Source organism: Apus apus, chromosome 12 (genome assembly GCF_020740795.1).
Source record: "Apus apus isolate bApuApu2 chromosome 12, bApuApu2.pri.cur, whole genome shotgun sequence".
Lineage (NCBI taxonomy): Eukaryota > Metazoa > Chordata > Aves > Apodiformes > Apodidae > Apus > Apus apus.
In genome coordinates, this window is record NC_067293.1 from 7,621,295 (window position 1) to 7,638,685 (window position 17,391).

General features: G+C 45.2%; 1 protein-coding gene across 1 annotated transcript in view; it reads left to right on the top strand.

Annotated features, from left to right (window-relative positions):
- MAMLD1 (mastermind like domain containing 1) overlaps window positions 1–16,299 on the top strand; it is an 82,274-nt gene extending 65,975 nt beyond the window's left edge. Inside the window, exons 3-5 of the mRNA XM_051630406.1 lie at window positions 12,185–12,331; window positions 13,729–13,810; window positions 14,104–16,299. Coding sequence (XP_051486366.1) covers window positions 12,185–12,331; window positions 13,729–13,810; window positions 14,104–15,125 — 1,251 coding nt within the window. The 3' untranslated portion in view covers window positions 15,126–16,299. The remainder of the gene's footprint in view (window positions 1–12,184; window positions 12,332–13,728; window positions 13,811–14,103) is intronic.
- The last annotated feature ends 1,092 nt before the right edge of the window (window positions 16,300–17,391 follow it).

The window sequence follows — 17,391 nt, forward strand, 5'->3', positions numbered from 1 at the left end:
TTTTCGGAGCAGTGGCTGGAAAGAAAGCACCTTTGATGGTGATCCACTGCCTCAGTACCGTGGGCAAGCAGCTGGGAGACAAGCTCTTCTCTGGCAGCTGTTTCTTAGAGGAATTCTGGCCGACTCCTGCTCCAAGTAATGATATGTTTATTTGCAATATATGGAGCCAGGAGACGTCTCTGGGTGATAGGGATCTAGAGACTAGTAAACAAAAGAAAGCAAGGTTGGAACACCAACTGTAAGGTTTGTTTGGGTCTGAAGGAAACAACACCAAATAATGATGGTGTTGGAAAAGGTCTGCAGTGGTGTATCTCAGGACAAGGTGCAAATGTATCTGCCAAGCCCCTGCACTGGTAATATGCCAAAATCTGGATTATTCTTACAGGGACCTCCAAGCAGCCTGTACCCAGAAGGTGAAGAAAAGGGAGCTTGTTTGACACTGTGTTGTCATAATAGAGAGAAACAGGCCAGGGATCAATCCTGGTGCAACTGAGTCTTCCCTAGAAAGGGGGAGCTTGTTTCATGTTCTCTCAGTGGAGGAAGGCTTGCAAGCAGGCTGTGTCTAGCATCTCTAAAAGAAGCAAAACACCCTGATGTCTGAAGGCTTCCAAGAGTTCATGCTGAATTCTTCCTCTGAAGCCTGCTTGTAGCATGGGGGAGCCATGTCCTGATGTGATGCTTCCCTAGTGCAGGACAAGCCATTTGTATTTGATGGTGGTAGAGAAGATGATTTCCATCAAGAAATTAATAGGGACGACAGCAGTGACAAATCTTAGAGATTCAAACCCAAGACACTGACATATCTGTTTTCAAACCTGGTTGTCATCAACTAACCACTTAGAAACAATATTTTGGCCATCTGCTGACTGCAGTGGGCACCTCCATTCTCCACACTGCTGACAATTGGAGGCGGACAGGGGAGGGTGTGGGTGGGCTTGGACTTGGATATAAAAATTTACAGTGAGCGCCAGGTCAAAAATCAAAGCCTTTGTCTGAAAAGTGAAGTTGTTACTTTGGTCTGGAAACAGGGACTTCTCCTGTTGCTGGCGGTGGTCAGGGTTGCTCCTGGAGGGCAACGGGAGGACTGATTTAATGCTCCACGTCTTTTTTCTTTTACACTGAGCTCTGAATTATTTCTGCGTTTCAGTGCAGATGAGCAGGGAGCCCCAGAGCCCTGGGGGCAGCAAGTGCCCCCATCTCCCTTGCCCCAGCCTGGGGCTGTGTTTACAGAGATGTGTGGCTCTGCCAGGATGCCCCCCCACACACACACACTCTTACACTATGAAGAACCTCAGTTTGCTTTTTGTTCCTCCCCCTCCCTCTTCTTTTCCATAATCATTGCAAAACAGGAACAAATGAGTGTGTCACTTTAAACCATGAAACCACTTAGTCCGTAAAGACAGATTTGGCGTCTTTGTGCTGGCAGTGACAGGCCAGCACGGAGCTCCATAGTGATCCCACTGTTCTCCCTCTGCCCCGCACCCCACTGCTGCTCCCCACCCCCTCCGAGGTTTGCTCCGTGTTTGCCTGCCTCTGTTTTTGTGGTTGGTAACCAGCAAGAGAATGGAATGGATTTAATGATTTGTTGGCTGCGGTGCTGGCATGATTAAGTCAATAAAGCTGCAAGCTGAAAACAGACAGTGTAGTTACAGTATGTGACTTTAACCTTGTTAATGCATGTTTATGTCCTCCTGCCCACTGTATAGCTGTACGTTGCATAAAGAAGATCTGACCAATCTTTAACCCATTAAATAATTCATAAAGTGAGAGCAGACATCAGCTACTTGCAGAGCGGATCAGTAACCATGGGGTCAGCAGTAACTTTGGCTCCCTGGACCATGTCCAGCATGTTTAAACTCTAGTGATGTCACCAGGCGAGCTTCTAACCTTAATCATTTGGATGGGAACAAAGGGAAGTTAACTGTTGACATGCAATGTCCCCGTGGAAGAAATGAGAGTGCTCTGCAACATCTCTCCCTTTCAGGGAAGGTGGACTAGCTCCAGCCTCCTTGCTGCTTTTGTATGCTTCCCTCTTTCCTTACAGCAGAAGTGTGGCTGGCCAAACATTCAAAGGCACATGTTTCCTAGATTCTTACTATCTTAAGTGACAGAGGCATAAAAATCCCACAGAATTTCAGGGAAACATTGGCTGACTTGAGGCAATGGGGTTTGGAGGCACTTGGATGTTTTTTTTATCAAGGATGAATTCTGAATGAGAAGTATCTCCTGCCATGCAGATGATAGAGAAGGATATGTAGCAGGGGTGGAAGAAGGCAGAAGCCAGAGATGTGGAGTGAAGCAGGACTGTTCTCACTGCAGGAAAAGCTCTCACAATAGGGTATTGGGCAGGAAAACCCTAGGATTCTCACCCATAAGTACCTCAGCCAGCCTCTTCTTATTCTCACCAGGCAAAACATAGGGCTGAGTTCTCCTAGCACACAGCCCTCCTCACACAGCTCCCAGCTGGGCTGTGGGGGATTCTCCAGGTGCAGCAATGTCCGTAGTTGTTGCAACTGCTTCTTTTGCTGGCACATAAGGGGCCAGTCATGGGACCACAAGGCGTGTGGCCGGGATGTGCTGCGCTCCGCTGGTCTGTGCAGCCGGGTTGGAGGCCCTAGGGGACCATTACGAGTTGGTGTAGTTTAGTGCTGTTCTGAGATGCAACCAGCTGTGGCCGGACCCAGAGGAGAGATGCAGAGAGGAGGACATGACAAAATCTTGTATGTGGAGTGAACCAGGAAAAGCCCTTCCACCTCTCACCGATGGAGTGCAGTTCTGCTGCAGGACTTTGAGGTGATAACCTGAGGCCATGGGAGAAGCACTGCTTCAGGAAGCTGAAGACATCATCCCCATGCTGCCCTAGGAGTTGACCCTCATCCTCCTATGCACTGAGAAACTTCAATTGCTTTTGAGGGGAAACTGAGACAGAGAAGGATATTAAGTGACTTGTCTGAAGTCATTTGAGGAAACTATGTATGATGAACCTGGAAGCTCAACCTGGTCATGGGAGCCTGACTCCATATGGCCAGCCCTTATCCTGCCACTTGGTCATGGAGCAAACTCACCTTTCAAGATCGTCTCCTTTAGGGATGGCTTGGGAGTTCACCTTTAATGATCCCATTTTCCACATCTCCTTCTGACAAATTGCTTGCTCACAGTCTCATGAGCCATCACTCTGATGTGCACCTAAAGGGACACTGGCTTGTGCAGGTAAAGCCATTGGAGGCCCCTGTGCCTGTTGCACAGCATATATCCAGGTGTATTTGCAAACAGACGTGTGATATGCATGTCTTCATGTCTAGGACTGTTGGGGCTATTAAAAGTGCAGAGGTAAGATCTCCCACAGACTTATTTGTGAGCCAGGTGGCTGTGTACACCAGAATGTATCTCAGAATCCAGCTACATCAGCCCAGTAATGTATTTTCCAGGTGCCAAAAGATACACACCTGGAGTTGCAGATTAGAGCTGGGACCTTCAGTCTGCAGTTGCCAGCATCTGCATACAGAGACTGAGTTATTCTTCCCCATAGCTTTATGACTGTGGTAATAAAGACTCCCAAGTTAATTTACCCTACCTTTTTTATTATTATTTATTTATTTTGGTGGGTTGGATTGGGTTGGTTTTGCCATAATCCAGAGCAGCAGTCTCTGCTTTGGAGAAGATGCTCCAGAATTTACGGCAAGCCAAATCTGATCTGAGTAGGAATTCCATGTTCTGTTTTCTTTGGTTTTAGCTTGGAATGTTGTGTGATGCGCCTGAAAATCTTTCCTTACTGGTCTATTGGTTTCAATGAAGGAACCCACATACACCTGGTGATGTTTTATTATCACTCACCCACCATAGGGTATATAGCTGCTGGTAATTTCTGTGCATTGACTGCATTTTTTTTCTGCTTGATGGCAAACAAGAGTCACTCCAAGCGTATGCTAATGCTGAATGGGGGGGGCCCAACTTTTGACCCATAGCTAATGTCCTACAAGTCAGATGAAGCTACCAAGGATTCTTGAGCTGGAGTTCGAAATGGCTATGTTATCAGCAAATCAACAATGTTAATTGCTTCTAATATGTCATGCAGTGGTTAAATGACAAGATCCTTATTAATACGTGTGTATATCAGCCTTTTCAGTGTGTGTGAGGGGGAGTATGAAGTGGTAAAATTATTTAAAATTAGTGGGGAATATTTACAGGAAGGCATAAAGAACTGTCAGTTGAGGAAAGCAGCATTTTATGCTCTTGTCCCGGATGACCTTGCTCCAAGGACAAATCAGAGCTTGATGAAATGAAGCTGCAGATGGCTAGTGATCTCAACTCTGTAATAATGAAATGACACAAGAAAAAAATGAGACATCTACAGTTTGTAAATACAATCTGAATGGAAGGGGAGAAAAGGAATTTTTAAGGGGAGATTGAGTTGACTTGGCTACAGCAGTTCAGCTTCGGGTGTTTTAATAATAATTTCCATTAAAAAATAATAGAATCACTCCTTGTTCCCCATACTCAAGGTCACCTTAATAATTTTTTTCTTTTTTAATATGTTGGTATCTTGGGTTTGAAAATTTGATCTTGAGGACTACTTAGTTCCAGCCTGCTTTCTATCCATTGCTTTAGCATATTATTTATCACTGGATTTTGTTTTTCTAAGTTGTGGTGGTGATTTTTGGCACCTGATTGGGCAGATGATTCAACCATTTTTTGGTGAGTAGTTTCATCTGTCAGGAAGGAGTAAGCCTGTGAGAGGTTTAATACTGAAAAAAATGATGTGATACTGTGTGCCAGAGCATGCTTTGTTTGTGCACTTACATGAGAAATCAGGAATATATAGTGTTGGGTTTTGCATGTGGGCAGGTTTTTATGCAAAGGTGTTCTCAGAAGTGGTTAGGCAGCCAATTGCTATTGAAAGTTAACAAGACTTGGGCATCTGCCTCTGCAGGTTGAACCTTTGCATGAAAAGGAAAAATAGAAACACTGACCTCGAGAAATCAAGGGATTCACAAATCTCTGTGATCCAGACCACCTTGCTGCAGGTCACAGGGCTGTTCAGAAAGGGGCAGATAGGGACCTGATTTCTCCCATTAGCTCAGGATTTCCTTACTTCTACTTTGTTAGAGTGAAAGCCTCATTTTTTTTTAATGAGGTATTTTCTGCTCTCCCTAATACATAAATTGCCCAGCCAGTCAGTGTGTTTCTCTGTAGCAGCTTCTGCTGGGTACTGAGATAACCCTGCTCCTTTTGAATCTCAGCAACACCTCTGAGAATCCACCTTGACATAACACAAGGATTACTTGAGTCAAACTGCTTTATAGATACAAGATGTTGTAGTTTGTCATCACAGCTACTTCAACCTTGTAGAGACAGGCAGAAGGAGCACTAGCTGAAATTGGGTGAGATAAATACAGTTTTGGATTATCTCATTGAATTTATAGGCAAGCTGCCCTCCATGGGAACAACAGCATGGTGTCAAGGGTTGGAGAACCCTGATAGCTGTACAAGCCAAATATAAATATTTTTTCTTTGCAGGTAATTCAATTTTGGATCTCGACTTTATGTTACACAGACAGGTACAAAACATCCATCTCTGCATCTTTGGGTGTACACACAGAACAATAACAGTTACACTTTATGTTCAAGTACTGGTGGGGATGAGTCCAGCCGTAGAGCAATGCTCTCAGGCTGAAGAGAAGTGTGTTAACACTGCGGGTACCAAGGTCCCGTTGTTCTCAGGGGTCTTGGCAGAGCCTCCGTGGCCTCTAATCCTGCTGAAAGGTTTTCCTTTTGCTCGGGATTGTGGGGCAAAGCTGTTCTCCAGGCTACCATCACCCATGGTCTGGCAGTTTGTCTGGGCCAGAAGATCTGTTTGCAGGGGAGCTGCTGTTGCTGGAGTCAGGATTGTGCCTTCTTACAAGCACTGCAGTCCCTGCAGGTTGTGTGTGTCTGTGTTACACCAGTTCTTCCATCCGTGCTGTGCCTCAGGCTCTTGGCTGCTCCCAAAGCAGTTCCCCATGTTCTTTCTAACAACATGGTGCTGGTAACAGCATCACAGCTTGATTTCAACTTGCCTGCTAAAGGATGCATTTTCATCCAAGAGAAAAATCACTGTTGTAATAATTTAGATTTGGATAATTTGGATTTTCTGTCTTGCTGTTGGTCTGATTGCTGCTGCTCTTCAATGGCATAAAACCAGCTTTGAAAGTATTGGTAGAGTCTTTGCAAAAAGCTTTAACCAATTCAAGTTCTGTATTTTTTTAAGAGGGGAAATGGACTCAGTTTCCATTTATCAAAATTCTTTGTGTATTTTTTAAAGCATTTTGGATACTTTGATGGGATTTTGTTTTGTTTTGAACAGCATGCAGGTTAAGAGCAGCTATAGGGAAATTAGTGTTTCATCTGCTTTGCTTGAAGGGAGGAGCTCCTGATACAATTGCTACCCAGGTGTGGTGATCTTGTCATTGCTCCTAGCAGAGCAGGAGGACTACTTTTCAAAGAAGCTGTGCATGCTCGTGCCATATGAAAAGAACGAAAAGCTTAGAACAACTTTTTTAAAAAAACAAAACCATATTCATGGATCACTTACAGTCTTCAAAGAAAGCCTTTTCCTGGCTGACAGCCCCCAATATAAGCTTAGAAACTTGAGTCTGGTAGTATTTCACATGCTTGTATATCAAGTTAGATGGGTGAAAGATGGGTAAAAAAGTCATCCACTGAGCTGCACAGTTTGTCAATGTTCATACGATGTATTACAACAAACAAGCAAACAAACAAAAAGCTTTGGAGCTTTGGAGTGTTTCTGAACTGAAAGGCTGTTTTATCTTGAAGAGTATCTCTGAATTGTGAGCAAAATAGAGGAAAGAAAAAAGACAATTTGCAAATGGAGAGTTTTGTTAAAGGCAAGAAGCAGAGGCAAGAAGCATGTGTAACCCCTGACTTCTGTGTCAAGCATCTCACAGACATCACACTCTGCATTGGGCTAACATGATCATTCTGCCAAACCATGATCCTGGATTTTATTTGCTTTGTTTGTATGCATTGGCCAAACAGATTAACTGTCATAGTGGCTACTTGGGTTAACAGTTGTGTAGGCAGTGATCCTCCTTTGTAAGGGTAGCATCCAGGTTTCTGTGGGGCCGCACAAGGTTACTAGATGCCAGGAGCATGTACGTGTGGCTGCTTTGTGGATCTAAACCTGAAACTCTTAGGAATGCTATGGGTGAGACAACTTCAATACTATTAGTGTTTTAATTGCTTATAGTATTTGTAGAGTGGTGGTGCCTAAGATTTTTGGTCCTCAACTTCAGAGTGAAGGGCAGCCCAAGCATGAAAGCCCCACCAAGGAGAAGCAGCAACCCTGAGAGACAGGAGAGGAGGCACCAGCAGGCAGGCAGGAGCACAGGGAAATGCAGAAGCATTAGTTTGAAACTAGTATTTGCATTTCCTCAGCAGAGTACAGAACTCCCTGTACATAACAGATGTTCTTAAAATACAGAGCAGAACTTGGTTAATGAAACTTCACCCCACCCCTGGAGAGCAGCCATCCCTGCTGTGAATGTGGATCCACCTAAAGTCCCTGGCTGAGCAGCCAGGGCCCCGGAGTGATAAGTAGCACAGGCTCCTGTCAGGTCCTGTAGCCATGGTTTTCCTCTCACTTTTTTTTTTTTTTTTTAATTTACTGTCTGATATCTCAGTAAATGCATCAAGCTAAGTTATCTTTGCTCACAAAAAATCCTGGTGGAAAAAGCAGTTTGTCCCTTCCTCGTATTTACAGCAAACATCTACCCGGAGCGACCCATTTCCTTTGGTCTTTTCCTTTTATTCTGGGCTGCTGTGGCTCATCTCAACAGCCCTTGTGGTTTAAGCTCTATAATTACTGGATTCAGCTTGATGCTCCATTGAAGGTGGAGGGAATATTTCTCAAATCAGCAGTGTCTTTTGAAACGGAGTAAGCTTTGTAAATGCAGGTATTCTATGCATTTTTAATTAGATGTATTTCTGTTCTCCCACTGCTGCTAATGCTTTCAGTTAGGAAGTGCTGCTCTTCCCCAACTCTGCAAATATCTACTGAAATTTGCAAAGCTGCCTGCCTCTCTCTCAGTAACCTTGCTGTGACCTGGTTATCTGTTAGAACCACAAAGAATTCAGTCTCTAATTAGTCCATCTGTTAACTATTGAAATTCATGGCTTAGTTTTATTGTCTGGGTCTGTAACATAATGCTGAATGGTCTCACCTGGCAGCTTATTTCTTATAAAGCAAATGTGCCTTTCCAAGAGCCATTTTGGTGCAGATAACTGTCTTTTCAGCATTGGACAAATGACTCTGTCTAGCAGCCTGCAGTCCCCTTCATGCCCTCACTGAAATAAATTGTACATCTCCAATAGCTCTGGGCTTAAGTCAATACAATTTAACATGTACATTTCTTTGTTGCATTCTTTGGAGTTACACCGTAAGAGCAGATGGGAAAGTTTAATAATGATAAACGAGTTTAGTGTTTTCACATAGTTCTAAAAAACAATGAATGCTCTTTATTAAAGATTAGAAGGGTTTTTACATATTTGCCAAAGAGCGATTAAAGCTCTAGCTCAGATCTTCAGAAAGTCTTGCTTTTAAATTCTTTTTGGACTGTTTGTTAATGAGGATTCAGAGGAATTAGGGGCCATAAATTTCTTCGTTCTCGCCTAAGTGAAGACACAAAGTGATTACTGGATACATAACTAAGTGCTGAGGACTGGACTTTATCAACCTCCTTCACACAGAGCAATTCATCTCTGCACTTACTTACTGCAGTTGTGCATCTCGTACACAGTCAGATGATGGGGCTGGGCAGGTCAAGCTCCTCAGTGGATTTTTAGAAGGATTCATAAATATACGTGGTAGGTCTCAGTGGGACTGTTCACACACTTGGCATTAAGTGTGTGCCCGAATTCCTGGCCAGGCCCACGCTCACTACAACTGGACACAGAACTTTGCTGATGTGCTTGCCCGGAGCAGCCAGCCTGTGTGCACGGGCTGGGAGGGACTGGGGTCACTAGGCTGTGGGGTGGCTCAATACTGACACAAACAGTACACATTCCTGGAGCCTGATTCTTTTCTCCTTGCTCTTGAAATACTACACACTAAGTCAAAACCATCAGTCTGGCCCCAGTGGCTCTTAACTGAAATGGCCACATTGGAAAGCCCTGGAAGAGCCATGGGAGCTCGGGACCTGCTGTGCAGCACTTTGCCTAGCAACAGAAACACATGCTCTCCAATTCCAGGTCTGTGTAGCATGCCATTTGGCCAGGGGTTCAGCCCATTTCTTGTTGTAATACAGGGGGTTTTTTGAGGGTAGAATGGCAAAACCCCCTATACCTTCATGCAACTGCATTTTTTTTTTAAGTTGAAGAGTAAGAATCCTTCATAGCTACTTGTGTCCTCCAGTGTAGGTTGCAGCTACTGGCTCAGCCACACAAGCCTTTGGGTGTGAACACCCCTTTCCATCATTCCCCACTTCAACACTAGAAGTCTTCTCTCCTTGCTGTCTTCCTGGATTTTAAAATGGGATAATCCAAACTATAGACAAACTAAGATTATTGCTTGTTTGGCTTGGCCTTACTATGGGAAGGAAAGTGATTTTTCTTGGGGAGTGATGAAAAGGAAAAATGTTTAAAGTTCATTAACCTTTGGTACAGATAGCAGTGTCCTTTAGAGTACACCAGAGCTATTCTTAGCCATGACGTTTAGGTGGTTATTTTTTATTGTAAGGGAATACAGTAGTTCCCACTAGTGGTGAAAAGAGAGAACTTTTTTTTTTTCTTCTTTTCTTTTTTTTCTTTTTTGGCTTCACCTAAATGTGAACTGTAGAGGCAAGATCTTGAATTCATTCCTTGTCTTCCCATCTATGCCATTTTGTCCTAATTTCCCCCAAAGCAAAATTTATATCTGTAGATTGTTTCTTTACTGGCTAATTAAGTGTTATACAACTTTGCTCTGAAAAACTCAGCAACCCATTCTGTGTATTTGCAAATGAACTTTGCTGATTGTCATTGCTATAGGGTGCCTGCAGAAAATCCCATATAATTAAAGTGTTGTACTCCCACAGCACAAGAGCTGCAATTAGTAATGTGATTTACACTTCTTTACCATTAATACTATGGAAAAATCAACATTATTTTCTTGATGATGTTTAGGAGAAATTAGAATGAGGTGGACGTGATTAGGAAAAGAGACTTTAATATTATGACTTGTTAATGCAATAGCCCTGAGCAAGACATCAGAGTGATTGTCCTTGCACTAAACTCATTTGCTTCAGTAAGCACAGACCCTCTGCACGCAACAAGACAAGTTTGGAGGAAATTGGGTAGATGGCAGGGATTTTGGTGGTATGAACATTTCAGTGTCTTTCATGTGCAGAGTACACAAACTGAATCCCTGCACTTTCAAATATTCCCCTAGAGGCAATCTGCATTATTCAGAGCTTAACTATGGCTGCAGAATCCTGTCTGACATGAAAGCAGAGTGGTCGCTTTACATGAACTTTCATATTTACATCTGTACTAAATCATATTTACTTTTCTCCTCCTTTTTTTTTTTTTTCCTGTGGGAGAGAGGGAGTGAAATGGGTGGGAGGAGGAGGGACGTCCAGCAGAATTGTAACCAAAGCACCACTAATAAAGTCTAGTCTTATGAGACTGTCCATGAATAGGAATGATAATGAGAGCAGTGATGAGCTGCAGGTTTGTGTCTTTTAGTAAATTATCTAGCAGGCATTTACATTTCATCAATTGTGTTTTTGCATAATAGACCAAAGTGCTACAACAAAAGGAGGCACCATAAAAATGAGTAATTTCAGTGACCTTCTTGGTAATTGCTCTTCCAAGGAATGTCTTGGAAGCAGTTGGGTGATTCCTCATGGTAAAGACACTGTGGAAAGGCGCCCCAGGCCCGAGGAGCCTGTCTGGTGACAAATGCCTTCCAAGGCTTTCTGCTGGCCACTCTGAAACATGGCTCGTATCCTGTTTTCTCCATCTGAGCATGCTTCTAATTGTCAGATGTCAAAAGGCAAGAGCCATTTTCTTCTTGTTTATCTCCTGATAACATTGCTTCTCAAACAAAGGATGTGGGCTTCCATTCTGAAAACAAAGGAAGCATGGCCCAGCTAAGGATGCTGGATATAATATACATACTTCTCCCTGCCAATAATAACAAAACATCATAAATAATGTAGACGCTGGATGTGAAAATGGAGGAAGGGGAATATACTGGTACTGCTGTGCCTGGTACAGCACTTGCAGCATCAGTTCCCTTTTTGTCCTCAGTGAGGCCTTGTCTTCCTCCCTCAATTTTCTCTTGTGCTTCCTTGACTACCTGCCAGCTCCTGAGATGTTTAGACTTCAGTATTTTTAAAATTCCTTTTTTTAAAACCCTTTGGGGTTGTGTTTTCATGGTATTCTTGTGAGAGTTTTTTCTCTTCTTCCCATAATGCTCTTTCTTTGGAGTCAAGTCCTCAGCTGGTGAAAGTCAACTCAGATCTTTCACTGGGGACTCTACAGCAAGGCCAGTTTGCATCAGTCAGGATTCGGGCCCACTGCATTACTGATTTGTGCCCAGCTACAATCTGACCCTGCATTTTTGCATGTTCTCCTCTCCTTTCACAGCTCTCTTTGTCTGATCATGGAATCCACAAGAACCACTTCAATCCCAAAGCCACATCTTCCCTATCTTTCCAGGTCTCTGGCCTGGTGGCACCTTTTCCCCTCTTCTGCCTTTAGTTTACTGTTTTCTTTTACTGTAGGTTTTCCTTTATATACCATTGCCAAATCCTACCCTCATGCAACTTTTCTTTCCTTATGTCTTTCACTGTAACAGTTGGGGAACTGGTGGGAAATGTGACGCTTTACTCACATCCCTTCTGCCAGCCAGGCAGCCATGTGACTCCAGTAATGGGAGTGAATCAGTCCCATAGCCTGGGGCTAGTCACGAAGAATTTGGGATTAACCTTTTGCTTCTCTCACTTCTTGTGCTGCTCCTCAGAAACCAGAGCAGTCCCCTTCCCCGCACTGTCCTCGCCATGACAGGTGGGTCCACGTGAACCCACAAGGTGTTTTGGCCTTGGGACAGCCAAAGACCAGAGAGAGGGCATCAGCAGAGAGGATAAGGGCTTCTGTTGTTATCTCTCTGATGAGATTAATTTTCTTTTTTCATCTTTCTTGGCAGGATCAAAATGCTGGAATTGTTGCCAGACTTCAGGAGCCGGGCTCCATCCCAAGCGGGGGCTCTGTGCCGGCACCAGCCACGGTGAACGGGTACACGATGAGGAACCATTTACTGAAGCAGCAAATAATGAAACGACAGCTGATGCAGGTACAATGCTGAGGGCCTCTGTGTGTTGCTGTGCTGTCCACCTCACTGGGAAGGACAGGAATAACTGGAACAGGGAAATCACCAGTTGGCAAAAAAATAAGGAGTGACCCAGGAATTTCTGGGTTGAGTCAGACTAAGGCTGTGGTGGGTCCAGGATGTTGCACCCAAGAGAGGCCAGGGCCAATGCTGGTCAGCAAGTCCAAGTGCAGATCTGACCACTTGTATGCGAGGGAAGGATTCAGTCACATCTGTATCATTGCTGTCATCCTTGGTCAGCCACAAAACTGGGAGGGAAGGTGCAAGGAAGGGAGGCTTGGAGAGTGAGTCAGCCCCAGGAGAGATTCTCCATGCTTGTCTTTCTCTCTGGTTCCCTGGGAATTTACCAGAGTAGCTGTCAGTCTCCAGTTTGTCCTGGACTTGGCTGGTCTCTGTAGAACAGAAATCCCTGTACAAGGTTTGTTAGATGCTGTGTGAAGGAGCAGGGATGGGGAAGCCCCACAGATGAGTTGGGTGAGGCAGAACTAAATGCGTTCCTCTGACTTCCGGAACTTACTGCTGGATTTGGATGAAGGAAACTAGTATCTTTGGATGGGAAATGACATAAGAAGTAGCTCAGTAAAATCCTCTACAAAGTACTATTCTGCTTCTTGATCAAACTCCCTTTCAAAACCAACTCTGCTTCCTTGTCATCAGTTGGCTTCAAGCTTATCTGTGCTGCTGTAACACAGCAGGAGTCAGGCCTCAGCTTCCACAGTCCACAGAGAGTTCCCCAGGTCACAGCTGCTGTGCACAGCAGGGATGCGAGTGCTGTGGTGGGTTCTGAGGTTAAATGGTGGGAGACACAAATCAAGTCACTTGGAGAAAGCCACCAATGCCTTGCTCAGGAAGCACCCGCTAAGGGTCCCTGGTTTCCTGTGGTTTACTGCTATGTTCTGGTTAGAAGAGACATCAGAGAAGCACAGAAGGTGCTGGTACATTGAGGCAGAGCCATCTTCCAGACAGGGTAATGGCCACCAGCAGTCTCCTGTTTGTCAGTGTGTCCCTGCAATGCTGCCACATATTCTGTGCACTAACAGACTGTTGGGCACCGGGATCTGGTACTTCAGAGTACATAAGGGTCTCCATGTCTGTCCAGCTCCCCATGGGCCTTGGGCCTCCTGTACAGCATCTGCCAGAGGCTGCACTTCCTAATGCTGGGCTGGTTTCAGGACACCTTTGCAAGAAGGGGCATGGGAGGAATTAAGATCTGGGCTGAAAGGAACTGTCTGGGCTGAGTCTCATCAGAGGTGTGTGTGTGTATGGGTGAGGCTGTTAATGATGACAGTGGCTACAGTGTCTGCTGCTATTCTTGCTTGTCAAGAGGCTGCAACTTAACTATTGTGGCCCTTGTTTTCCAGGAAAAGCAGAGACAAAACATGCTGGGAGTAACATCTGAGCAGAGGAGTTTGTTTGCAGCTCAGCAGATAAATCAGTTTCAAGGTAAGGAGGAAAATAGTGTGCTAGGAAAAGCCTCAAGGAGCCAGGGCCTGGAGGCTGATTAAATACAGAATCACTTAATGATTCTCTGCCCTGAAATAAAAGCATTTCACATTTTAGCACATACCATGAGATTCACCCATTCCCTTATTGCTCCAGTTGTAACTCCATTACAGAGAACACAGAGGAGGGGCCCGTGTAATGACAGAGAAAGGTGGAGCAGCAGCCTGTCAGGGCTCTGCCATGTTTGCAGGGTGAACAGGTGCCCAGCAGCTAAGGTGTCTCTCTCTCCACAGCCGTGCAGCAGGCCCTCCCCGCTGACTGCAGCCAGGTGATGCCGGCGCCCCCGCCCAACCACCGCATGCTGCCCTCTAACCCTGCCATGCTGCAGAGCACCCTGGGCTCTGGCATGGCCCCGGCCACCGCCAGCCAGAGCAGCGGGACGATGGTGATGATTCCTCACAACCCTGGCAAGCAGCAGGGGATTTTCCCACCTAATTCTGACTTTAACATCCCGCTGCGGCCAAGCCAGAACTCGCTGGGCATGAACTCGGGGTGCCAGACAGCCCATGGCCACTCTGCTGTGCGGCCAGGAATGCCGATGGCTGGCTTCAGTTCTGGCTCCTTAGCAAATCACTCTGCGACTCAGCAACACTTGAGGCAGCCGAGTGTGCCAAGGATCCCTAACGTCTACCCCAGCTCATCTGCCCAGATGTGGACACCGACGGCTGTGCCAAGAATGCCAAATCAAAGCCAAATGGATACCAGCATGCAGCAGTTCTCCAGTAACACTCTCTTCTCCAAACAGAACGCCAGGCCAAGTGCACCAGGTCAGCAGTTCTCCCAGCAGGCTGTCGTGCCACCTAATCAGATCGCTCCCGGCGTCCAGGTCAGACAGATACAAAAACTGAGCATGGGGCAGTCTGGCCAGGGCTTGAGCTCAATGAGTAATCAGAACTTGAGACACAATTTAACCAGAGGACCCTTGCCAACTATGAATGTTATGAAATCCATGCAACAAGGAGTATCCAGTTTTAACCAGCTGAATCCTGCCTCGGGCCTTGGCCCACCGAGCTACCCAGCCACGGGCCAACCGCCCGACGCCTTCAGCAGGATGAGCGCGGCCACCGAGCTGCCACAGTACGAGTTCGTGTCCCAGCACAGCAGCTCTGTCATGCCCCCCAACTGCAGTGACACTGACTTCCTCGACTCCCTCATGAAGAACAGCAGCAGCAGCAACGATGAAGAGTGGTTGAACAATCTGACAATGATAGATGACATTTTGGGACAGCACGCTCAAAGCTCCGGACATGTTTAGCTCGGAGAGAAGCAGGCTCGTTGTAAATAAAACATGTATGGCTTTTGAAAATGACAGACAGCCCAAGAAAGCCTCTTCCAGTACAGAAGGAATAGACTCAGCCAATTCTTTGCCTGCATCAAAGTTTAACGTTGGCAGTTTTTCAGACGACTGTATATATTTGAATATTTTGTAAATTATGTTTTCCTAAACCTTAAGTGTAGAAGTATTTATACTTCTTTGCTGGACTGTTTGTAAATAAATCTATAGCATAAGTTTTGGTTTTATTATAGGGATTTCATTATACCTTGTTATAAATATGCAAATAATATTGTTAGTTTCAGTAATACTGTGTATTACAGCATAAAATACTTATGTTTTTGACATAACTTAACACATGAACTAGGGGTGTCATTGCAACCAGGCTAAGCAGAAATCAAATGTGGCATCTGTTCTCTCATATCAAGAGGAAAGATTGAAAGGTTGCATTAAAAATAATAAAATCCATGGAAGGAGCTTCTGATTCCCTTGTAGCTCAGTCTCGCAGCCCCATTCTGGCATGTAGGTCCCACCTGGGCTCCCGGTGCGTTCTGGGGTCTGCCTGCAGAGATCTGTTTCCAAGATCCTGGGCAAGGATCTCAACTCGATACACTCCAGTAGGTTGATTCAACACGGGCAGCGCTGTTGTCTGTTGTCCTGCAGTGATGTGAGCTGGTGATGTGCCCAGCAGGGCGCCAGGCTCCGCACAGCCGGGGCGGAGCTGGGGGGCAGCGGGGAGGGGGTGCTGGGCAGCCCCAGCCAGGCCTGCCCTGAGACTGGATCCTTCAGCAACGAGGCAGCTCTGGTCTGTGCACCTCTGCCATGTATATTTGTAGTGTACAGGTGATTTGTTCCTGGTTTTAAGGCTTTTCATAATTTCTGTTTTAATGTGAGACTTTTTTTCAGGGGAAAAGTCTATAAACATTAATAGTTAATTTTTGATGTTTTTCTGTCAGCAACTATTGTCCTATGTATATTTAAGAGTCTGTTTATAAAAGATTCACTGTACTGTAAACTTCTTAAAATGTTCATACTTTGTGTAATCATATTTTAATAGTCACGTCATATTTCGCAATACATTTGTAATATAACGTCAGCTTCAAGCACAGAATGTTTTTTTCTTCATACCATAATAAACTGCCAGGGGAAAACTGCATATACTTTATGTGCTCATTTTTCAGCTACAACATTTCAGACCTGCAGATATTTGAATTATTTTTATTTGTCCAGGATGCTACAAAGTGTGTGTGCTGTTAGTCGAAGAAATGGGCTAGACAAAGAGTTGAAGCAGGCTTTAATTTTATTTTAAGGTGGGATCTCTTAGGTCTGCTCTGCTTTTCCAGTGTAATTATAGGTGAACATGAAATTAATCTCTGTGGTTTGGGGGTGTTTTTTTTACGTAGCACCATTTTTATTGAAGTGACAGTTCTTGTTTCTAAATGCCCATATCAGTTGGCCCATCAGAAATAAAGCTGTGAGGAGGGCTGGAGCCATGGCACAGTCTCACCTTGCTCATTTGCTTGTTCATTGATGACTGTGAGGGTGATGGCAGATATGGCATTTCATTTTTTTGACACAGAAACCACCTGTTAGGAGAACTGGTGCCTCCGCTCGGGGAGTCGAGACTGGGAGGAGGGGTAGGAAGAAACAGGAAAATGTTAGCAATCTTAAATTAATGCACAAATAGACTCTGTAGCTAAAATTGCCACGTTTAAACAGAGCCAGACACCACCCCCGCTTCCTGGGGCTGGTGGAGAAGACGTGTCGGTGCTGCCCTTTGTCCTGGGTGCACTAGGGACATGGCAAGCCTGAGGAGATCTCCTGGGGGTGATCTCCCTCAAATTCATCCATGCTGGAGGGAGGGGTTTGGCAAGGTCACCCCCAACCTGGAGTGGGTCCTCTTAGAAGCCTTTTCTCCAGAGCCAGAAGGAAGAAAACAGCACCTGAAGTAAATCTGAGAGGAAACAGTCAGGGTTTAAAGAAGTTGGGTACAAGCTGTGCTGCTGGTGCTGAGGCGGGCAGGAGACCTCTCCCAAGCATGGCCATGCTGGGTCTTGTCAGAGATCCGTGTGGCTTCACTATGTCAAGAGCAGGTCCTTGTGGAGCAAGAGGCTCTGAGAGCAATGACCCCAATCAGCTTCATCTTGAGAGCGACATGCACTTGTGTGAAACCAGGGCGAGGAGGAAAGAAGCCAGTTTTTCCAGCAAAGGAAATCAGCCCCACCAAACAATTGCCCAAAACAGGCTG